Source organism: Palaemon carinicauda, chromosome 27, assembly GCF_036898095.1.
Source record: "Palaemon carinicauda isolate YSFRI2023 chromosome 27, ASM3689809v2, whole genome shotgun sequence".
Classification (NCBI taxonomy): domain Eukaryota; kingdom Metazoa; phylum Arthropoda; class Malacostraca; order Decapoda; family Palaemonidae; genus Palaemon; species Palaemon carinicauda.
Genome location: NC_090751.1, coordinates 89,389,883 through 89,414,334, shown reverse-complemented (window position 1 = coordinate 89,414,334; position 24,452 = coordinate 89,389,883). Strand labels below are relative to the sequence as shown.

Below are 24,452 nucleotides of genomic sequence, written 5' to 3'. Positions count from 1 at the left end.
TGGGTGAGATAGCCATGGCGTCCTGATGGACCCTCCCTGCTACTTCGTCCAGTTTTTCAGGTCCCACCCTGCTCTGCTGTATCATGGTGATCGGCAAGCAACTGGCTTCAGGATGAGGACGGACGTGACGTCATTTAGCAATGGCGCCCGTTTGTTTACGTCTCGAGTACCAAAAGTAGCCACGAACGAGATTAGCTGTGGAACGGCTCCCCAGCTATTCTACGCCGCTACACATCGAAGTGTTAACTCTGTTTGGGGTGTAGATAGCTATGTGGCGCGTTAATACATGCGTCCCCTGATATACGATGTCTTAAAGGGAAACCTTTAGGATACTCGCTCCAGAAGTTAGAATTCTGTGATAACCTGTGGTTAAATTCTCTGGGAATATCTAGTAGTTATATACCCAAGGAAGCTACCAAAAAGGAACCTTCCATCAGGACGCCAAGGCTATCTCACCCAAAAATAGATTTTTCGCTTCGCTCAAAATCCGTTTTTTGAGCTCAAGCCATGACGTCCTGATGGAAGGTTCCTTCAGTAGCTTCCTGAGGGTATATATGACTACAGTAGATATTCCCAGAGAATTAAACTAAAGGTTTCACAGAATTCTAACTTCTGGCGCAAGTACCCATAAGGTTTCCCTTTAGGATATCGTATAATAACAGGGGACGTATGCTTGACACGCCACATGGCGTTTACGCTTCGAGGGGGAAGTGTGGCAAGTATCAGGAGGAGCTGTTACAAAACTCTCCTCCTGCATTACTGTTACGGTACCTAACGATGTAAACAAACGGCCGCCATCCTGGTTTACGTCACATCCGCGCGCTTCATTCCTGTTTCTGTAGCGTACCTGAGCAGAGTGTTTTTTCCCAGTGTTCACTATTTAATTGCATCATGTCGCAATCTTCAGCCTCGCCTTCTTCTGGAAAGTTGAGTACCATATTCTTGTATTGTATAAATAAGCTCCAGCCGTAAAGTAACGACTTTTCATCTTTAATTCTTGTGTTTTGTGGTTAAGCTGTGCCCCGACTGGAGGCGTCATGTTTCGACGCTGTTGCTCGCCTCGCATGCTTTATTTAGTTAGCCAGAACATCCTTCCCGGTCTTATAACTAATAACTTCATTAGTTATTTAGTCTTCATTGCTTGGAATTAGTTATATTATGCGTTAGTATTCGTTTAGGCAACTATGCTAGCCTACCCTATGCTAGATTGCTAGCCTAGCCCCTAGGCTCGATAGCCTAGTGTTCATGTTTACTTCTTGCATGATATAATAAGTGTTCCTAGTGTTATTTTATAAAATGAAGATATAGGCATTTATACAAACAAGATTCAGTGATTGCACAAATGTTATTTCGCCTTCTAGGGAGTATACAATGGGTTTCGGTGATATTGGCAGTCGTCTCCCTTGCCCCTAACCTAACGCTGGGGCTATTGTATACTCCCTTACCTCCCCAGTTACCTTTCCTAAGGTAATCTCCTCCCTCTGAGGTAGCCTAGGCTACATCCTACCCCTCCTTACCTCGATATGCTTTCGGGTAAGGTTAGGCTAGGATTTTTCCTACCCCACTCCTTGCCATAGTTCATGCGCTTTGAGTTTGGGACGGAACCTCAGAGTACCAGTCGTTCGCCCCCCAGCCCCCCATTAGGAGAATGTACTCTCCTTTGGGTCCCTGCTGGAGGGTGAAGGTGGTGGGGCTCTACCCTTCCCCCTAGTCCACACTTGGTTGGGTTAAGTCCCGTCCTCCCTGTGGCCTAGCGACTTGTCCTCCCCCTGCCCTTCCTGGTCTAGGAGACTAGCTCACCTAGTCTAGGTTAGGCAATCAGTGGGATTCTGCTTCTTTATAGTTTAGGACAGGACATTAGTGCTGTACCTACTCTGTGCTAACCTACCCTAGGCTGGAGAATGGACTCTTCCTACCTAGACAGGCTAGCCCTGAACAGAATCTCCCCCCCTCTGGGGGTGTTGGTGGGAACTACGCTCCCTCCATACACCCCCCTCAGGACTCTCTCCCCTCCCCCTCTATCCCTTTGGTGTTGGCTTAGCCTTCACACCCCTGTCCGCCGTCCTACAACTCCACCGAGTGCCGGTGGGTTGCCGGTTCGGCTCGGTCCTTTCGTTGGTTAGTCCGTACTGCTATGCTGCCCACATATAGTCGAACTATGGGCTAGCATTCGTCAGTCGGTCTGCCGGCGGAGGACCTCCCTTCTTTGAGTATTCTTCGGCCCTCCCTTGGGCCGCCACTGGCAACATAGCCGACTGCCGGCTCTCTGCCGCCGGATGAAAGGTAGTACCCCTTCCTTTCACTTGAACACTTCTTCCGGAGGAAGATTGGATTGGGTACTGGGTATTACCCTACCCTCTCTCTCCTCCTATCCTATCCCTCTCTCTCTTAGTGCCGGTCCACTGCCGCCCCCCCCACTCTGCCGGCGCCAGCTGTCAGAAACTTCGGTGCCCTACCTGTCTCATTGAATGATGTCAGTGTCGGTTACCGTCGCCGGCCGCCTGCCAGCTGCCGGGGGCCGCCGGCTTGCCGGCGATCTGCCATCACCTAAGGTGTCACCTTCTCTCTCTGCCACATAGACTGATGGCTGGGAAGGGTCCATCCTTGATGGGGACCTGCTGGCGCCACCAATTCTGGCGTTACAGTGGACAGTCACTCCTCCCTCCTGCCAGCCCCGTGCCGGCAGCTAATATTGTGCAGCTATGTATAATAGCCAGTACACCTATGGTATAGTTATACCCTAGACTGAAAACTATTATGTATAGTTGTACAGTAAAAAATTTCCAGCATATTCTGCGCTTCCATGTGCAGTCTCTTGCCGGGACCTAATCTGATAAGGGGGCTTATACACTGAATGAATTCAGCTTCCCCCTCTTACTGTACCTAATTCCCTAGAGGAAGCCTAAGCTTGGCTCATCCAGCACAGATGTTCTTCCTCTCCCTAGGGCCCATGACGGTCCTCTTGAATTAGTTACAGTATGGGGTCGCGGCAATTGGCTGGGAGGGATGCACAAATATGTGTCTTTCCTACCTCCTTTCCGGCTTACCTATCCTAAGCCTATACTCACTAGAATCTTATATTATAAGTTTACTAACTTATTCTAAGATTAATGTAAGTCATGTTTGTATTGACTTCCTAATACTCATTTCCTCTTTCTTTTACAGGAGTATGTGAAGTGTGAGAGCGCCTTCTGCGGCGTTCGTCGCCCTAACTTCGACGGCCAACTGGCGTGCCGGACCCACGCCAGCTGTTCCATCACGAAGGGGAACCTTCGCTATTGGGATCTGCAGGGCTGTAACGTCCGCAAGGGTCTGCTTGATGAGGCGTTTGACAACCCTCCGTCAGCAGAGGCTAGGGATAACGCCCGAGAGAAACTGCGCAAGTGGGTGCGCGGGTTTCAGAAGAACTCCACGGGGCCCTATCTCCCAAGCGAGAAGATGAGAGCCATGCTCTTCCCTAAGGCATCTGCTGATGCCGTTATCCCTAAGGATGAGATCCCCTGCGTCCAAATAACGTTCGAACAGGATGTTGCGGCCGCTCTCTAAGATTGTCATCTCGACGAGGTGGAGAGGATGTTGGATGTGTCCGAAAATACAGAAAGGACCCTCATGACGGAGGGTCAAGAAGAGGAAGAGGATCAGGTGGAGACCCCTGATTCTGAGGACGAGGTCGCCCGTGCGCTCTCCGTGACTTCCGTCGTGGTCTCTGAACCCGTCCCCTCTATATCTGCCACCCCGATACCTTTGGTACCGGGCACCCAGGATACCATCCAAGCTCTGGTGGCATTCCTGGACGAGAAGTTCCGCAAAGGGCATGTGGACCTCAAGAGGGAGCTTCTGACCTTGAAGCAGCCGAAGAAGATCTCCGTCAAGGATCTTCCCTCCCTGTTCAGTGACCAATCCCTGGCGGCATGCAAAACGCATGCCAATCACGACCGGACGCATCTTCATCAATGAGAAGCTAGGTGACGTCCCCCTCGAAGAGGTGGAGTTCTACCCTAGCTTCGACGCCTACCCGGACTGTTACATGCGTCTCAAGTCCCAACCAGTCTCCAAGGAGGAGACCGAGGCTAAGGAGGTCATAGTGTTTGACCACGCCAAGGCTCAAGCTATACTGGCTGACTGCCTCAAGAGCAGAGGATACACCAACTCCAAGATGTCGGCTTTGAGCAAGAAGCACCCGTCTTTTCTTGCTCCTCCCACCATGGTCTTTCCCTTCGCGGAAAAGGCCCTGAATTCCGTGTTAAAGGCGGTGGAGGAAGGATAACCCTGCCCTACATTGGAGGAATGTAGGCCTCTCTCCCTCGCCCTACTTCCCGATGATAAAAGCTGGAAGGACATCCAGCTTACCTTCATGGTTGGAAAGCTGGAGGCTGACGTCGCTGGACGTCAGTTTAATGAAGACCTCCCCAAGCTCACCGACTACCTCTTGCGTCGGGAACAGGACACGAAAGAGAGGCTGGCTGCCTCTCTGTCTCTTCAAGTACAACTTGAGACAATGGCCGGGGACATTCAGGTCCCAGGCTACTACATGGTCCTTGCAAAGACCCACCTTGCGACCTTGCTGAAGGACTTGTACAGCTTCATCAAGGCCCGAAGAGCCTGTAGAGAGTTCGTGTTTGCGGACGCCACCGTTAAACACGAACCCCGGAAACTGATTTCCTCCAACATCTGGGGCAAATACCTCTTTCCAGTAGACCTGGTGAAAAAAGATTGCGAACAAAGCCGCCACTGAGAATCGGAACCTTCTCAATAAGTGGGGCATGCCCCGAAAGAGGAAATCTTCTCAGGATGAGGGTCCACAGCCTAAGAAGAACTCCAACAAGCCCCGACCCCAGCAGCGTCAGGCCAAACGCCAGTTTACGGCACCTGCTACTCCCCAGCTAATAGCTCAACCACAGCAGACATTTCAGCTGGTCCCTCAGCCGGTGGTGGCCCAATCACCAGTTTTCACCCCTACCTATGAAAGGCAATCCACTACCTTTCGCCCCAAAGGTAAAGGCTCTGGCAAGGACTCCTCTCGACGTCAATCCAAAGGGAGAGGAGGAAGGGGAGCAAGCGGCCGAGGTGGTAAACCCTCGGGAAACCAGAAGCAATGAAGTGCTTCCGGTGGGAGGAAGACTCCGCCTCTTCCAGGATCGTTGGACCTTCGATCCTTGGGCCCACAGCATCGTCAAGAAGGGACTAGGGTGGAGCTGGATAAAACCACCTCCAGTCTTCCACCAATTCTTCCAACCCTAAACCCCCCATCTGGAAGAATATGTCCGAGAACTCTTGAACAAGAAGGTGATCAAGAGGGTAAAGTCTACCAGGTTCCAGGGAAGACTGTTTTGTGTTCCCAAGAAAGATTCAGACAAACTCAGAGTCATTCTCGACTTATCCCCCCTCAACAAGTTCATTGCGAACAACAAATTCAAGATGCTGAGTCTTCAACAGATAAGAACCCTACTGCCTCACAAGGCTTACACGGTCTCAATAGACCTGGTGGACGCATACTGGCACATTCCAATGAATCACCAGGCTTCCTCCTACCTAGGATTCAAGCTTTAAAGAAGACAATACGCCTTCAGGGCCATGCCCTTCGGACTCAACGTGGCCCCAAGAATCTTCACAAAGCTCGCAGACACGATCGTCCAACAGCTACGCCTACAAGACGTCCAGGTGATGGCTTACCTAGACGATTGGCTGGTCTGGGCGACATCGTCAGAAGAATGCTCGCGTGCCTGCAGAAAGGTGACCCAGTTCCTGGAACATCTGGGTTTCAAAATCAACACCAAAAAGTCTCGACTGTCTCCAGCTCAGAAGTTTCAATGGTTGGGAATCCATTGGAACCTTCAGTCACACCGTCTTTCCATCCCTCTGAAGAAAAGGAAGGAAATAGCAGGATCTGTCAAGAGACTTCTAAAATCCAAACGGATTTCAAGACGACAACAGGAACGAGTGCTCGGCTCCCTCCAGTTCGCCTCAGTGACGGACCCAGTGCTACGAGCACAGCTAAAAGATGCATCGGGAGTCTGGAGACGAAACACATCCATCGCTCGAAGAGATCTAAAGAGACCTCTGCCAACCAGGCTTCGCTCACTCCTAAAGCCATGGTCGGAGGCAAAGACCCTGAAAAGATCAGTTCCTCTTCAACCACCACCTCCGTCGGTCATCATCCACACGGATGCCTCGCTAGAAGGATGGGGAGGCCACTCCCACCAGCGACAAGTTCAAGGAACATGGTCTCCCCTATTCAAGACGTTTCACATCAACATCTTGGAGGCCATGGCGGTTCTTCTCACTCTGAAGAAACTGTCTCCTCGTCCTTCGATCCACATCCGTCTCACTCTGGACAGCGCCGTTGTGGTCAGATGTCTCAACCGTCAGGGCTCACAATCGCCCCAACTCAACCAGGTGCTGTTACCCATTTTCCGCCTAGCGGACAGGAAGAGATGGCACCTCTCAGCAGTTCACCTACAAGGATTCCGCAATGTGACGGCGGATGCTCTATCGAGGACAAGCCCCATAGAGTCGGAATGGTCCCTAGACGCAAGATCATTCTCCTTCATCTCCAGTCAAGTCCCGGAAATGCAGATCGACCTCTTCGTGACGAGCGACAACAACCAACTTCCTCTGTACGTGACTCCATACGAGGACCCCAAAGCGGAAGCGGTGGAAGCCATGTCCCTGGATTGGAACAGATGGTCCAAGATTTACCTGTTCCTTCCACCCAACCTTCTGCTGAGAGTCCTCTCCAAACTGAGAACCTTTAAGGGAACAGCAGCCCTAGTGGCACCCAAGTGGCCCCAGAGCAACTGGTTCCCTCTAGTCCTGGAGCTACAACCCAAGCTGATCCCTCTGCCGGACCCAGTTCTCTCCCAGCAGGTTCAGAAGTCGACTATCTTCGCTTCATCAAAGAAAACCCGAGACCTTCATCTCATGATTTTCTCTCCCTAGCCGTGAAGAAAAGGTTTGGAATCTCGAAGAAATGTTTAGACTTCCTAGAGGAATACAAAACAAAGTTTACCAGAAGGCAATATGAGTCATCCTGGAAGAAGTGGGTGTCCTTCGTCAAGGCAAAGAATCCTACGGAAATAACCATAGATTTCTGTATATCCTTCTTCATTCACCTTCATGGACAAGGCTTAGCAGCCAATACGATTTCCACTTGTAAATCGGCCTTGACAAGACCACTACTGTATGCCTTCCAGATAGGCCTGTCCAACGAAATCTTTAACAAACTTCCGAAGGCATGTGCTAGACTCCGTCCTGCACCTCCACCAAGACCCATCTCCTGGTCTCTGGATAAGGTGCTCCATTTTGCCTCTAGCCTGGACAATAAATCTTGCCCTCTGAAAGACTTGACTCAAAAAGTAATTTTCCTTTTTGCTCTCACCTCGGGAGCACTAGTCAGTGAAATAGTGGCTTTATCTAGAGAAGAGGGCCAGATACAGTTCGACGAAACAGGGGAACTTACCCTCTTCCCTGACCCAACGTTTCTCGCTAAGAATGAACTCCCTACTAAGAGGTGGGGATCATGGAGAATCTGCCCTCTGAAGGAAGATGTCTCTCTATGCCCAGTAGAGAGTCTAAAGGTCTATCTTCGAAGAACTTCAGACTTTGGCGGAGGAAAACTCTTTAAAGGAAAAACATCGGGTAGTGATTTGTCACTTAAACAACTAAGGTCGAAAATCACCTACTTTATTCGCAGAGCGGATCCTGACAGTACACCCGCAGGTCATGATCCTAGAAAAGTCGCCTCTTCCCTAAATTTCTTCCAAGGAATGAATTTCGAAAGCCTTCGATCTTTCACAGGCTGGAAATCCTCAAGAGTGTTCTTTAAACACTATGCATAGCAGGTGCACGAAGTCAAAAGATTCGTGGTAGCCGCAGGTAGTGTATTAAAACCTGCTGCTTAGTGCTGCGTAGGACAGTGAGTTATTTCGGAACTCTAACTCAACGGGTGTCTGTGTTGACCCTAGTGCGATACATAGTGATTTTAAGTAGACTGTTCTTCTACAAAGTGAAGTAACATAGACTTGAACACGTGTGCCACATGTTTATTTGGACATGAAGTGTATTGTGACTTAAAAGACTTTTAGTTCCTTTGGAACCCATGTGTGTAATGGCAAGTTTTTCCTTTTCAGATTCCACACCCTTGTCTTATGTAGTCCTCAGTCTATGTTTATTAATCAATAATTTTATTGTAAATTATTTATCTTATTTCATATTATTGCGAATATTTTCTTGAATAAAATAGAATTTTCGCTACCATATGCGTCTTATTTCGCCCCTCTATATGAAATACACTACTGTTACTGAGCTTTATTTGCCTTTATTTTAACCTTTATTATAATTCATGTTATAATATTGCTCTTGTCTGATATAAGCTCACCTAAGAAAAGTGAAATATTTGTTCCCACACAAGTACTTAACTTTCCTAATCTGTCTACGAGACCGACAAGATCCTCATCTACAGGTGAGTTTGTCTTCATCAGGATACTTCGAGATGTTCCAATCGTCCAAACAGGACTTCCTGCCAGGGGGGGCAGGAAGCCATGTCATAGTTTATGCCATTGGTAGTGACATGTAATGGAGATGTCACGGTATCTAAGGTCATCAGACCAAAGGAATATTGTTTGAAGTAGAAGGCACTACCGAAACGGGGAAAATCCACGATACCATAATTCTCTGGTGCACTTTCATCAGGACATCATGGCTTGAGCCCAAAAAACAGATTTTGAGCGAAGCGAAAAATCTATTTTTGGGTGAGATAGCCATGACGTCCTGATGGACCCGCCCTCGTTCTCTATTCTGGCCTGTCAGGCCCCTCCCTTTCTTATTGTATCATGGAGGCTGACAGATACGCTAGATAGAACCAGGAATGAAGCGCGCGGATGTTATGTAAACCAAGATGGCGGCCAGCTATGGCGGCCGTTTGTTTACATCGCTAGGTACCGTAACAGATAGCCATGACGTCCTGATGGACCCGCCCTCGTTCTCTATTCTGGCCTGTCAGGCTCCTCCCTTTCTTATTGTATCATGGAGGCTGACAGATACGCTAGATAGAACCAGGAATGAAGCGCGCGGATGTTATGTAAACCAAGATGGCGGCCAGCTATGGCGGCCGTTTGTTTACATCGCTAGGTACCGTAACAGTAATGCAGGAGGAGAGTTTTGTAACGGTTCCTTCTGATACTTGCCACACTTCCCCCTCGAAGCGTAAACGCTATGTGGGGTGCAGATAGCTATGTGGCGTGTTATTATACGATATCCTAAAGGAAACCTTATGGGTACTTGCGCCAGAAGTTAGAATTCTGTGAAACCTTTAGTTTAATTCTCTGGGAATATCTACTGTAGTCATATATACCCTCAGGAAGCTACTGAAGGAACCTTCCATCAAGACATCATGGCTATCTCACCCAAAAATAGATTTCTCGCTTTGCTCAAAATCCGTTTTTTCGCTTCGCTCAAAATCCGTTTTTCGGCGAGTGTAGGTAGCCGATTCGTATGCTAGGGTACTAGCCTAGCCCCTAGGCTCGATAGCCTAAGCAGATTTTGTTTACTCTCATGCATGATATAATAAGTGTTCCTAGTGTTAATTTATGAAATGAAGATTTTAGGCATTCATATATATAAGATTCAGTGATTGCACATATGTTTTCGCCTTCTAGGAAATATACAAAGGGTTTCGGTGATCTTGGTAGTCGACTCCCTTGCCCCTAACCTAACGTAGGGCTGTTGTATACTTCCTCACCTCCACAGTTACCTTATCCAAGGTAATCTCCTCCCTCTGAGGTAGCCTAGGCTACATCCTAGCCCTCCTTACCTCGAATCGTATTTGGGTGGGGTTAGGCTAGGATTTTCTTTCCCCGCTCCTAGCCATAGCACATGAGCTTTGAGTTTGGGACAGAACCTCAGAGTACCAGTTGTTCGCCCCCAGCTCCCCCTCTAGGTGAATGAACTCTCCTTTTGGGCTCTGCTGGTCGGCAAAGGTGGGGGGGCTCTGCCCTTCCCCCTAGTCCACACTTGGTAGGGTTACGACCCTTCCTCCCTGTGGCCTAGCGACTTGTCCTACACCTGCCTTCCCTGGTTTGGGACTTGCTTCCCTAGACTTGGTTAGGCAGGCCAGTGGATTCTGTTTCTTTATAGTTTAGGACAGTACACTAGTGCTGTAATTTCTCCGAACTAACCTACCCTAGGCTGGAGAATGAATTCTTCCTAAACCTGGGATAGTGCTGGTTCTGGAACAGAAACGCCCCCTGGAGTGTCGGCAAAGGCTACGCCTTCCCCCACGCTCCCCCTCAGGACCCTCGCCCCTCCCCCCTCTGTCCTTTAGTGTTGGCCTAGCAATCACACCCCTGTCTGCCGTCCTACAACTCCACCGCGTGCCGGCAGGTTGTGGGTTCGGCTTGGTCCCTTCGTTGGTTAGTCCGAGCTGTTACGCTTCCAGCATATAGTCAATCTATGGGATAGCCTAGGCAAATCGGTCTGCCAGCGGAAGACCTCTCTATCTTAGAGTGTTCTTCGGTCCTCCCTTGGGCTGCCATCCGCAATTCTAGCCGACTGCCGGCTCTGTTGCGGCTGGATGAAAGATTGCCTCCCTCTCTCTTTCATTTGAACACTCCTTCCGGAGGAAGACGAGGTCTGGGTAATGAGCTACAGTGAACCCTCGCTACTTCGCGGTTCGACAATCGCGGATTCACCACTTCGCGGGGTTTTTCCATAACCCATATATATATACATATCGCGGATTTTCCGGAAAATTCGAAAATACCGCGAAATCTGAAGACCCCCAAATACGATATTTTGTTATCTGTAATTCCATTAATACTGTAATTAGTAATATCTGCTCTTACTGATTGTTCATTGCATTACATATGATATATAATTCAGCACAGAAAGAAATAAAACACGAAAAGAGAATGTGATCATACGATAATTCAGTACGTAGTAAAATTAAATCGAACATGAAACGCAAATCAGATGCAGTCATATCATATTAGAATGGTGTGTACTGTAATGGATGTGCTTCTTTTCCATGAATCTTTTGTATGTATACGTACATAGTACAGTACTGCATCCAATAATATTCTTTGTTGCAAAAATCACATTTCGAATAAGCGTACGAGAGAGAGAGAGAGAGAGAGAGAGAGAGAGAGAGAGAGAGAGAGAGGCGTAAAATAGCATACGTAAAGTGTGTATTATTATTATTGTTATTATTATTATTATTGTTGTTGTTGTTAATAAAATTATTATTGTTATTATTATTATCATTATTATTATTATTATTACTGTGCAGTATTATTATCATTATTTATTATTATTACGGTATTGTACTTAATCTACGTACGTTCAGTATGCGCGGGGCATCTTCTATGAGTAGGTAACCAACGCATCATAGTACTGTAAGACGGGTTGTGATTGGTTCAAGCGCTGATAGATGACGAATCAGAACTCAAGTTTTGTTATCTAGCCTGTGATTGGTGTTTTGCCCGCATCTTCTACCCGCAGCATCAAAGTTCTCGCGGGGCTGGATCGTTCACTCTCTGTTACCGCGTATCGCTGAGTAGACGTTCTTAAGTTTGTGAAGTTTAATCTGTGCTGTGTGCGACCTTTTTAAGTTGAACTTTTTGTTACAGTACTGTACGTAAATCCTACTGTAATGGCTCCCAAGCGTTCTGCTTCTCTTAAGGCTGGTAGTGAGCCTAAACGCCACCGAAGGATGATGACGATAGCTGAGAAGGTTACGCTTCTCGACATGTTAAAAGATGGTAGAAGTTACGCGGCCACCGGCCGCCATTTTGGCATCAACGAATCCACCGTTCGCTATATCAAAAAGGACGAGGCGAACATTAGAAAGACGGCTGCAATCACCTTTAGCAGATCAGCGAAGAGAGTCGTTACAACGCGTAATAAAACGATCGTACGCATGGAAGGTGCTTTAGCTGTGTGGATTGCCGACTGCCGGAAGAAGAACATAGCGTTGGATACGAACACCATCCAAACAAAGGCTTTGAGTTTATATGAGAATTTTGCTGCAAAGGAACCTAAAGACGACGACGGCAACCATGCTGAAGATGATGATGATGCAGATGATCCTCAACCAGGGACATCCACTGATTCCCAGCCTCAGAAACGTTTTTCCGCAAGCAAAGGATGGTTCGCGAAGTTTCAGAAACGCTTCGCCCTGAAAAGCGTTTCCCTGCATGGGGAGTCTGCTTCCGCTGACACTGCCGCTGCTGAAACTTACGTGAACCAGACGTTCAAGAATATTATCGCCGAAGGTGGATACAAGCCGGAACAAGTCTTTAATATGGATGAGACTGGCTTGTTTTGGAAGAGAATGCCGTCGCGAACTTTCCTGTTCAAAGAGGAAGCCAAAGCCTCTGGCTTTAAGGCATTCAAGGATCGCGTTACCCTCGTGATGTGTGGCAATGCTGCTGGATTTTTGTTAAAGCCGGGGCTTATTTATAAGTCGAAAAATCCTCGCGCTTTGAAAAATAAAAATAAGAATCTCCTTCCCGTGTACTGGATGCATAATCAAAAAGCATGGATTACGAAGATGCTGACCTCCAACTGGTTCCACCAGTGTTTTATCCCGCAAGTCAGTAAATATCTCTTAGAGAAGGGCTTGCCATTCAAGATCCTTCTCCTTATGGATAACGCTGGTGGACACGCAACTGACCTGTCGCATGAGGGCATTCAGGTTGAGTTCCTGCCACCCAACACCACGTCATTAATTCAACCGATGGACCAGGGGGTTATCAGGGCGTTCAAGGCCCTCTACACGAAGAATACCTTGGCGGACCTCGTTGCGTGTGTGGATGCTGCCCAAGATGACGAGGATGAAGATTTTAACTTGAAGGCGTACTGGCGGCAGTACACCATAGCCACGTGCCTGCAGAATATTCAGAAGGCACTTCAAGAGATGAAACCTGCAACCGTGAATGCGAGCTGGAAGAAGTTGTGGCCCGATATTGTTTACGACGACAAGGGATTTACTCCGTCGGAAATCCAACACTCTGCAATACGGAAATCTGTGCAGTTGGCTGCCATACTGTAATTGGAGGTGACGGGTTTGGCGACATGACGACTGAAGACGTCGACGAGTTGTTGGACTGCCATTCCCAGCCCCTAACTGACGCAGACCTCGAAGACCTGACGAAATCGGCAAGTGAGGAAGAGAGTGATACCCAGGAAGAGACCCAAGAAAATGTCGAAGAAACGGGCTTAACATTAGAACGGCTTGCCAAGGCCTGCAACCACGCGAAGGAGTTGAAAGAAATGTTGCAAGAGTGGGACGAGGATATGGTTCGCTCGATGCAATTCTGCAACAAGGTTGATGACATAATGACTCCCTACAAAATGCTCTTGGATCGAAAAAAGAAGCAGCGGCAACAACTTCCGATCACAATGTTCTTCCAGCCTCGCAAAAAAGAGCCAGTTCCTCCTGCTAGTACGCCTTCGGAAGAAATTGAAGTTTCCCAGGAAGAAGTTGAAGAGGTGTCCCAGGAAAAGACACCTCCGTCTGAAGAGACGTAAAATACTATCATTGGCTGCACAGTAGAACACATCATCAGCTTCATCATCATCATTTCTACTGTGCAGCAAATTCATCGCCATCACCATTCAAGTTTTTCTTCAACTTCTTTCGTGGTGAGTACAGTAACAATCTTTATTTTTTACTTTAATATTCTTACTGCCTGTTTTATAGTTTAGTAATGTACGTACTGTATGCATTAAGTTAAAGGGAAGGTTTTAAAAGTCTACATGTTGTAACCTATCATATTTTTTTTGTTTAAAATTTACATTTACGTACGTAAAACAATCTCTCTCTCTCTCTCTCTCTCTCTCTCTCTCTCTCTCTCTCTCTCTCTCTCTCTCTCTCTCTCTCTCTCTCTCTCTCGTAAATTGTTTTCCTGCTTTGCTACGTACAATACTGTATAATTTATATTTGTAAGGTAACATATTTTGTAAATGCTTTTACTGTAAATACTGTATGTACTGTATCATTATTTATCACTATCATCATGCGCGTTAAATGCCTTGTTTGTTCTGAGCGTGGTTGTTTACTGAGCGTACACGCCGTCGTTTCAGGCGGCGTCATAAAGAAAAACATTTCATTTGGAAGTCCTAAGAAAAATACGTAAACTAAAACATTGGTAATAAACAAATCAACATACAGTACAGTACTGTATAATCAATATAATCGATGCAAAAACTAACCTATACATATATGTGTACTGTACACTAAATGAGTTTGTTTCTTCATTATGATCAGAGATGAACGTAAACAAAACATTGGTTGCCATTTTTTATCGTGCTTTTTAGGTGTTTAGGAAACGCATGATATAAAATCGCCTTTAATATTTGTGCCTGTTTTAGTTTAGGGTGCTGTAGTACATGCATTAAGTGTTCTGTACATTAAAGGGTGGTTTGTTAACAGTACTACGTACAAGGGAAGGTTTTAAAAGTCCGAATATACATGTTAAATAAATAGGTAAATATGATGTCACTACTTCGCGGATTTTCACCTATCGCGCCCGCGTCTGGAACCTATCTACCGCAATAAACGAGGGTTCACTGTACTACCCTTCCCTCCCTCTTCTCCTATCCTTTCTCTCTACCTATCAGTGCCGGTCAACTGCCGCTACCCTGCCGGCAACAGCCGTCAGTGTAACCTGGTATCCTCTCTGTCTCATTCATTGACGTCAGTGCTGGAATACCTTCGCCGGTTGCTTGCCGACTGCCGGGGGCCTCCGACATGCCGGCGATCTGCCATCATCCTGAGGTTCCTACTCTCTCTGCCACATAGACTGATGACAGGGAGGGGTTTTCCCCTCGATGATGATTCGCCGGCGCCCGGCGCGCTTCTGGCATGCCGTCACGCTGCCGGCGCCACCTAATCATATTACTTCAGTGGACTGTCACCTCTTCCCTGCCGGCCTTGTGCCGGCAGTGACTATTGTATAGCTATATACGATAGCCAGTACATCTATGGTATAGTATATACCCTAGACAGAAAACTATGGTGTATAGTTGTGCAGTAAAATTTTCCAGCATACTCTGTGCATCTATGCACAGTCCCTTGCTGGGACCTATCTGAATGGGGAGGAATCATTTCTCTCCCTTTTCTCCTAGACTGAATGAATTCAGCTCCCCCTTTACCATGACTAATTCCCCAGAGGAAGTCTAAGCTGTGCTTAATCCAAAATGGATATTCCTTCCATCTCTTTAGGCTCTTAAAGAGCCCCTAGAATTAGTTATGGTGTGGGGTCACGGCAATTGGCTGGGCGGGATACACATGTATGTCTTTTCTGCTTCTTTTCAAGCTTACACTTGAAAAGAAATCTTATATTAAGTTAAGTAACTTTAATACTAATCTAAGATTACTTTTAATACTAATCTAAGATTACTTTAAGTCTTTACTCTAAGTCATTGTACATGACTTCCGTAGACTCATGTCCCCCTTTCTTTTACAGGAGGAGTATATCCAGTGTGAGAGCGCCTTCTGCAGCGTTCGGCGCCCGAACTTCTATGGCCACCTGGCGTGCCGAACCCACGCCAGCTGTTCCATCTCAAAAGGGACTCTTCGGTACTGGGACCCGCAGGTCTGCACTGTTTGCAAGGACCTGCTCCATGAGGTGTTTGAGGACCCTCCATCAGCGGAGGCCAGGGACGTTGCCCGAGAGAAACTGCGCGAATGGGTGCGTGGTTTCCAAAAGAACGCCACGGGGCCCTATCTCCCGATCGAGAAGATGAGAGCTTTGCTCTTTCCAAAGGCATCTGCGGATGCTGTCATCCCCAAAGCCAAGATCCCCTGCGTCCAGCTGACGGTCGAACTGGATGTATCGGACGCACTGCAAGACTTCCATCTTGACGAGGTGGAACGAATGTCGGAAGTGTCGGACACCACCGAAAGGACCCTGATGGCCGAGGGTCAAGAAGAGGAGGAGCATGTGGAGGCTCCGGACTCCGAGGGCGAAGTTGCCCGCGCCCCCTCTGTTACTTCCGTTGCTGTAACGGAACCGATTCCCTCTACCTCTTCCACTCCTACTCCGTCGTTAGTGGAAAACCAGGACAGTCTCCAGGCCCTAGTGGCCCTCCTGGACGAGAGGAGGTTCCGCAAAGGACACGAGGACCTCAAGAGGGAGATTCTCCGTCTATCGAAGCAGATGGTCGAGAAGATCAACGTCAAGGATCTTCCCCCTTGCTCAGTGACCAACCCCTGGAGGCATGCAGAGCACATGCTAATTACAAGTGGACGAATTTTCGTCAATGATAAGCTAGGTGACGTCCCTCTTGAAGAGGTGGAGTTTTGGCCTAGTTTCGAATCTTACCCGGACTGTTACATCCGTCTCAAGTCCGAGCCAGCTTCCAAGGAGGAAACCGAGCCTAAGGAGGTCATAGTCTTTGACCACGCTAAGGCTCAATATCTTCTGGCCGGCAGCCTTAAGAGCAAGGGCTACACCAACTCAAAGGTGCCGGCCCTAAGCAAGAAACACCCATCCTTTCTTGCTCCTGCCACCATGGTTTTCCCCTTTGCTGAAAAGTCCTTGCTGGCAGCGTTGAAAGCGGTGGAGGAAGGGAAACCCTGCCCTACATTGGAGGAATGTAGGCCCCTCTCCCTCGCCCTCCCTCCCGACGACAAGAACTGGAAAGACATCCAGTTAACTTTCTCGGTAGGAAAGTTGGAGGCTGACGTCGCAGGACGGCAGTTTAATGAGAACCTCCCCAAGCTCTCCGAATACCTTCTGCGTCGGGAGCTGGATACGAAAGAGAGACTGGCCGCCTCCCTTTCTCACCAAGTGCAACTGGAGACGATGGCCGGGGACACTCGGACCCCAGACATGTACATGGTCTTAGCTAAGACCCATCTTGCCACCCTGACGAAGGACTTTTATAGCTTCATCAGGGCCCGGAGAGCTTGTAGAGAATTCGTGTTTGCAGACGCTACCGTCAAACACGAACCCCGGAAACTGATTTCCTCCAACATTTGGGGGAAAGACCTCTTCCCTAACGATCTCGTGAAAGAGATTGTAGACAGGGCTGCCACTGAGAACCGGAACCTTCTCAACAAGTGGGGTATGTCAAGAAGAGGAAATTTTCTCAGGACGAGGGCCCCCAGCCTAAGAAGAAATCAAACAAACCTAGGCCCCAGCAGCGGCAGGCTAAGCGCCAGTTTCCGGCACCCGCTACTCCCCAGTTGGTGGCTCGCCCCAACAGACCTTTCAGTTGGTCCCTCAGCCGGTGGTGACTGAGTCACCAGTCTTCACACCTGCCTACGAAACGCAGTCAACTACCTTTTGTCCCAAAGGTAGAGGCTCCGGCAGAGACTCCTCTCGACGTCTATCCAGAGGGAGAGAAGGAAGGGGAGCAGGCGGCCGAGGTGGCAAACCCTCGGGAAACCAGGAGTGATGAAATGCTTCCGGTGGGAGGAAGACTCCGCCTCTTCCAGGATCGTTGGACCTTCGATCCTTGGGCTCACAGCATCATCAAGAACGGACTAGGGTGGAGTTGGGTAACACCACCTCCAACCTTCCATCAATTCTTCCAACACTCCACCCCCGTCCTGGAAGAATACGTCCAAGAACTCTTGAACAAGAAGGTGATCAAGAGGGTAAAGTCCACCAGGTTCCAGGGAAGACTGTTCTGTGTTCCCAAGAAGGACTCCGACAAACTCAGAGTCATTCTGGACTTGTCCCCTCTCAACAAGTTCATAGTGAACAACAAATTCAAGATGCTAACTCTTCAGCACATAAGAGCCCTGCTGCTCCATAAGGCATTCACAGTCTCAATAGAATTGGCGGATGCCTACTGGCACATTTCAATGAATCGCCAGGCTTCCTCCTATCTAGGATTCAGGCTTCAAAGAAGGCAATACGCCTTCAGAGCCATGCCCTTCGGACTCAACATAGCTCCAAGGATCTTCACACAGCTCGCAGAAATGATCGTCCAACAGCTACGCCTACAAGACGTCCAGGTGATGGCTTACCTGGACGATTGGCTGGTATGGGCAGCATCCTCAGAAGAATGCTTGCAAGCTTCCAGAAAGGTGACCCAATTCCTGGAACATCTGGGTTTCAAAATCAACACCAAAAAGTCTCGACTTTCTCCAGCTCAGAAGTTTCAATGGCTAGGAATCCATTGGAACCTTCAGTCACACCGTCTTTCCATCCCTCTGAAGAAAAGGAAGGAAATAGCAGGATCTGTCAAGAGACTCCTAAAATCCAAACGGATTTCAAGACGTCAACAGGAGCAGGTGCTCGGCTCCCTCCAGTTCGCTTCAGTGACAGACCCAGTGCTACGAGCACAGCTAAAGGATGCATCGGGAGTCTGGAGAAGATACGCATCCATCGCTAGAAGAGATCTCATGAGACCTCTACCAACCAGGCTTCGCTCACTCCTAAAGCCATGGTCGGAGGCAAAGAACCTGAGAAGATCAGTTCCCCTTCAACCACTGCCTCCGTCGGTCGTTATCCACACGGATGCATCGCTAGAAGGATGGGGGGGTCACTCCCCTCAACGACAAGTTCAAGGAACATGGTCTCCCCTATTCAAGACGTTCCACATCAACTTCTTGGAGGCCATGGCTGTCCTTCTTTCTCTGAAGAGGCTGTCTCCACGCCCCTCATCCCACATCCGTCTAACTCTGGACAGTGCCGTTGTGGTCAGATGTCTCAACCGTCAGGGCTCAAGATCGCCCCAACTCAACCAAGTGTTACTGCCAATCTTACGCCTGGCAGACAAGAGATGGCACCTCTCAGCAGTTCACCTACAAGGATTCTGCAACGTGAAGGCGGATGCTCTATCAAGGACAACCCCGAAAGAGTCAGAATGGTCCCTAGACGCAGACTCATTCTCCTTCATCTCTCGCCAAGTCCCGAAACTGCAGATCGACCTCTTCGTGACGAGCGACAACAAACAACTTCCTCTTTACGTGGCCCCATACGAGGATCCCAGAGCGGAAGCAGTGGACAACATGTCCCTGGACTGGAACAGATGGTCCAAGATTTACCTGTTCCCTCCACCCAACCTTCTGCTGAAAGTCCTCACCAAGCTGAGAACCTTCCAAGGAACACCAGCCCTAGTGGCACCCAAGTGGCCCCGGAGCAACTGGTTCCCTCTAATCCTGAAGTTACAACCCAAGATAATTCCCCTGCCGGACCCAGTTCTCTCCCAGCAAGTTCAGAAGTCTACTGTCTTCGCTTCATCAAGGAAAACCCGAGACCTACATCTCATGATTTTCTCTCCCTAGCCGTTAAGAAGAGGTTTGGGATTTCGAAAAAAAAGTTTGGACTTCCTAGAGGAATACAAAACTAAATCTACCAGAAGGCAATACGAGTCTTCCTGGAAAAAATGGGTGTCCTTCGTCAAGGCTAAAAATCCTACAGAAATCTCTATAGATTTTTGTCTGTCCTTCTTTATTCACCTTCATGGACAGGGCTTGGCAGCCTACACGATTTCTACCCGCAAATCGGCCTCGACAAGACCACTACTCTATGCCTTCCAGATCGACCTGTCCGACGACATCTTTAACAAGCTGCCAAAGGCATGTGCTAGACTCCGTCCTGCACCTCCACCGAGACCCATCTCCTGGTCTCTCGACAAAGTGCTCCAATTTGCCTCAAGTTTGGACAAAGAGTCTTGCCCTCTGAAAGATTTGACTCAAAAAGTGATTTTCCTTTTTGCTCTCACCTCGGGAGCCCGAGTCAGTGAGATTGTGGCGTTATCAAGAGAAGAGGGCCAGATACAGTTTGCTGACACAGGCGAACTCACCCTCTTTCCTGACCCAACGTTTCTCGCCAAGAACGAGCTTCCCACCAAACGATGGGGCCCCTGGAGAATCTGCCCTCTGAAGGAAGATGTCTTTCTATGCCCAGTGGAGAGTCTAAAGGACTATCTTCGAAGAACTTCAGACTTCGGTGGAGGACAGCTCTTGAAAGGAGAAACATCGGGGTCTGATTTGTCACTCAAACAACTAAGGGCGAAGATCACCTACTTTATTCGCAGAGCGGATCCTGACAGTACACCCGCAGGTCATGATCCCAGGAAAGTCACCTCTTTCCTGAATTTTTTCCAGTCAATGGACTTCAAGAGTCTTCGCTCTTTCACAGGCTTGAAATCCTCAAGAGTGTTTTTCAAACACTACGCGAAGCAGGTGCACGAGTTGAAGCGCTTCGTGGTAGCGGAAGGTAGTGTGCTAAAACCTGCTACTTAGTGCTGCGTAGAACAGTGAGTTATTCGGGACTCTAACTCCATGGGTGCCTGTGTTGACCCTAGTGTGAAACATAGTGATTTTAAGTACCACCTTGTGACACTAAGGACTGTTCTTCTACAAAGGTGAAGTAACATAGACAGAAACACATGTGCCATATGTTTTAATATGAAGTGTATATAAGACTATCTAGAAAGACTTTATAGTTCCTCTGGAACTTATGTGTGTAATGGCAAGTTTTTCCTTTTCAGATTCCACACCCACTTCTTCTGATGTCTTTAGTCTATGTTTTTAATTGCATTTCATATCTTAAAATTTTGCTTATTTCATGCTAATTCTGCTTTAATGAATAAAAGAGAATTTGGTTACCCTGTGCGTCTCATTTCGCCCTCTCTCTCTCTCATGAAATAAAACACTATTACAGAATTTTATTACCCTATTATTTGAATATTATTATGAACAATGTTATAATATTGTTTCTCTTGATGCAAACTCATCTAGACCAAGGTAACTTGTTCCAACACGAGTATACTGTACTTACCTTCTTCTATCTGGCCCTGGGACCGGCAGGTATCTCCGAGACTAGGTGAGTTCCTCTATCAAGTAACTTCAAGATGTTCCTTGCGTCCAAATAGGACTTCCCTGCCAGGGGGGCAGGAAGCAGTAACATGGTATATGCTTATCTGAAGTGACATGTAACGGATATGTCACAGGTCTCTGTGGTCATCAGACCAAAGGAATATTGTTTAGAAGTCGAAAGGCACTACAAAAAAGGGACAAATCCACGATACATTAATTCTCTGGTACACTTCCATCAGGACGACATGGCTTAAGCCCAAAAAATGGATTTTGAGCGAAGGGAAAAATTTTTTTTTGGGTGAGATAGCCATGTCGTCCTGATGGACCTGCCCTTGTTCTCTATTCGGCCCTGCCAGGCCCCTCCCAATCTTATTGTATCATGGAGGCTGGCATAAACGCCGAAAGGAATGAAGATGGCGAGCATTGGTGACGTCAACCCAGATGGCGACCGGATGTTGATGTCGCCGAGTACCGTAACAGTAATGGAGGAGAACTTTGTAACGGCTCCTCCCATAACTTGCCACACTTCCCCCTCGAAGCGTAAACGCTATGTGGGGTGCAGATAGCTATGTGGCGTGTCAAGCATACGTCCCGTTATTATACTATATCCTAAAGGGAAACCTTATGGGTACTCGCGCCAGAAGTTATAATTCTGTGAAACCTTTAGTTTAATTCTCTGGGAATATCTACTGTAGTCATATATACCCTTAGGAAGCTACTGAAGGAACCTTCCATCAGGACGACATGGCTATCTCACCCAAAATTAGATTTTTCGCTTCGCTCAAAATCCGTTTTTATATGTTACCAAGAAGTAGTTACTTGTTAACTTAAATATTATTGACTATTTAGACTAATATGGATTGATAAGTACATATTTTCAAAATTCATGTATTATTTAGTGATAAACTAAATCATAACTGACATGGTCAACAATCTTAAAAGAAAAAAAAAATAAAAGAAAAAAAAACATGCAGACGAAGATTAATCAACATTTCACCTGATAGACATCTCGGATGTTGGGGACTGGGCATTTTCAGACAAGCTGTAATGGCTGTGCTTCTGGTGGAAAGTGGCCTCCTCCTGCAGAGCTTTTTCCTTAGCAGCCATCTTCTTCTTCATGGGATCTTCATTCAACTCCAGCGTCTGTATATGGAAACATATGTGGGGTGTTAAACAAGGCATCTTTTTAACATATGACTGCCAGACATGGTAGTAAAAATCCAATTTTCCATGGCCATCATTGAGAAATTAATTATAGTTACCCTGTCCATTTTCTGGCACTGATATTTTCTGTGACTATCTCTATCGCATTAATGTAATGTTTATGACTAATGTTTGGACATTCTGTAACTAATATCAGAAAATGTGCAAGACTATTTGGTATATATGTGGGCAAAGAAGAAAACAATATCTTTAGAAAGACCCAACTCTCACTCCCTTTTACTTTTCCTTGTTTCCTTCCTTCACTAGGCTATTTTTCCTGTTGGAGCCCCTGGGCTTATAGCATCATGCTTTTCCAATTAGGGTTGTAGCTTAGCAAGTCATAATAATAATAATAATCCTGTCCTCTTTATATGATTCTATTACATCCAGTATTTTGACAATTACATTCTTTATGATACCCTTGTGTGTAGTTAAGCTTTGGATCAATTAATATCCCGTGTGCACGAAATATGAACAGAGGAGCGTTCAATAAGTACGAGCCAGACCTGGTGACCAGAAATGTATTCCAAAGTCATTCATAATTTACAGTATAAATGCAACAGAGATGTCCACACGGTACATTGTTGTGCCCAAAATGGACGAGGCGAGTGCTTTGTATCCATGGGCCAATGATTATCAATGTTCTAACGATGGCCTTGTAATTCCTTAATGTATCAAAGACAGAGTAACCTTCTGTATATTATGCCAAAGTTTATAAATAACAAAAAAGATCAAGTGGAAGAATAGCAGTCTAAGAACTGAAGATGACATCGAAGTACACTAGATACTTGGCTGTGGATGATCTTAAATATCTAAATTTAATAACTCAATGGCTATCATTGACCTGCTTTTAAAAGCTTTGAATTGGCTTCCAAGGCAACACACACATACACACACACGCGCGCATACTCACACACACATTCTAAAAACTCTGAAGCTTAACCTAGGGAAAATTCAGCTTGCTTTCAAGATAGAAGATACAAACACTCTCTCTCTCTCTCTCTCTCTCTCTCTCTCTCTCTCTCTCTCTCTCTCTCTCTCTCTCTCTCTCTCTCTCTCTCTCTCTCTCCCCTAAGAGCATTCTTATAGTATCTAAGTACATAAATGGCAATGTTATTTCATGATATAAACCCATAACAATTAGAGAATACTTTAAGACATCCTTCAAATCATTCTCCTAAAACGGTAATTGATGGATTCACTAGCTTGGCTACGACCTGCCTCTGACTACCACAACGCTGGAACATATTGATTGGATTAACAGTTCCCCTTGTGTTGTTCTATTTGTAGGTACACTCTTGCTTGCATGTGTAGGCGTCATTACCAATTTATTCTCAAGGTTGTTCAATGGATTCATTAAAAAAAAAAACGAAAGCACTGAGAAAAAATGAAAGATCTGTTGGTGATCAGTTTCCGTTACTAGCTTTGGTTGGTTTATCAACACGGGTTATGATTATTGCTTATTATTACTGTATCTAATTATTATTATTATTATTATTATTATTATTATTGCTGCTTTTGTTGTTATTATTATCATAGAGAACCCTAGATGGAGATGAAAACTGATATACAGGTTTGGGCAGAAGGGTTAGCACAAATTATCAATTTAAAGCGTTGATGACCAAAGTCATTGTGACGCCATGCTACACAACCAACCAGTGCCCCTTCTATACAGTTTCCTAAGGGAATCTTATTTCCTTTCCCTTCTTATATTACGGGCGTAGGTTACCTGAAGTCATTGTGTTACCCGTCCCTATTCATAACAGACAGGTTATGACAGAATTCCCTGGTTGTGGCTTACGAAGTTGGAAAGGTGAACATTCTGCAATTAGTGAAGGGGATTTCTTCTGAATGTACAATAGTTTAAACTATTATTAGGTTTTAACCTGTTTCAAGTTCCAGTAAGCCAATGTCTAGGCAAAAGTTCGAAAAAAAAAAAAAGTTCGATGAACTTTTGCACGTGTGTGTGCCCTTAGGAAAAGTCGGAATACAGTTATGATATTAATACCATTGCGTGCATGTTAGTAATTACTCTTCAGTATCAATTACAATTTATATCTATCTACCATGGCAATTCCCTCAATTCTTGGAGGTAGCCGACAATTAAAAGGAATTACAAAAGGGGATTTTTTTGTCGTTGTTCTTCCTTGCCTGACGAAGGGTTCAGCCGAGTCACTGCCGTCTCAATATAGGCCGAGTTCGGCTGGTACTGCTAGGGTGCCACAGCCAACACTCCCACGTTATCCACCACAAATAAAGCTTCATATACTGAATCCCCTACTGCTGCTACCTCAGCAGTCACCAGGGGAACCCGAGGTTGCAGCAGGGCCTATCAGAACTTGCGTCACAATCATTCGCCATTCATTCCTATTTCTAACAAGCTCTTTTGCTCAATTACAGTTACGGGTAATCTTTGGTGAATAAATGATGTTTCCAAAATATATGATGGTAGGGGGTACTGTAATAA

The 24,452-nt window shown here is 46.7% G+C and overlaps 1 protein-coding gene across 1 annotated transcript in view; it reads right to left on the bottom strand.

Annotated features, from left to right (window-relative positions):
* Positions 1–24,452, bottom strand: part of LOC137620790 (Na(+)/citrate cotransporter-like) — a 130,479-nt gene that overhangs the window by 20,968 nt on the left and 85,059 nt on the right. Inside the window, exon 6 of the mRNA XM_068351221.1 lies at positions 21,780–21,925. Within this exon, the coding sequence (XP_068207322.1) occupies positions 21,780–21,925 (146 nt within the window). The remainder of the gene's footprint in view (positions 1–21,779; positions 21,926–24,452) is intronic.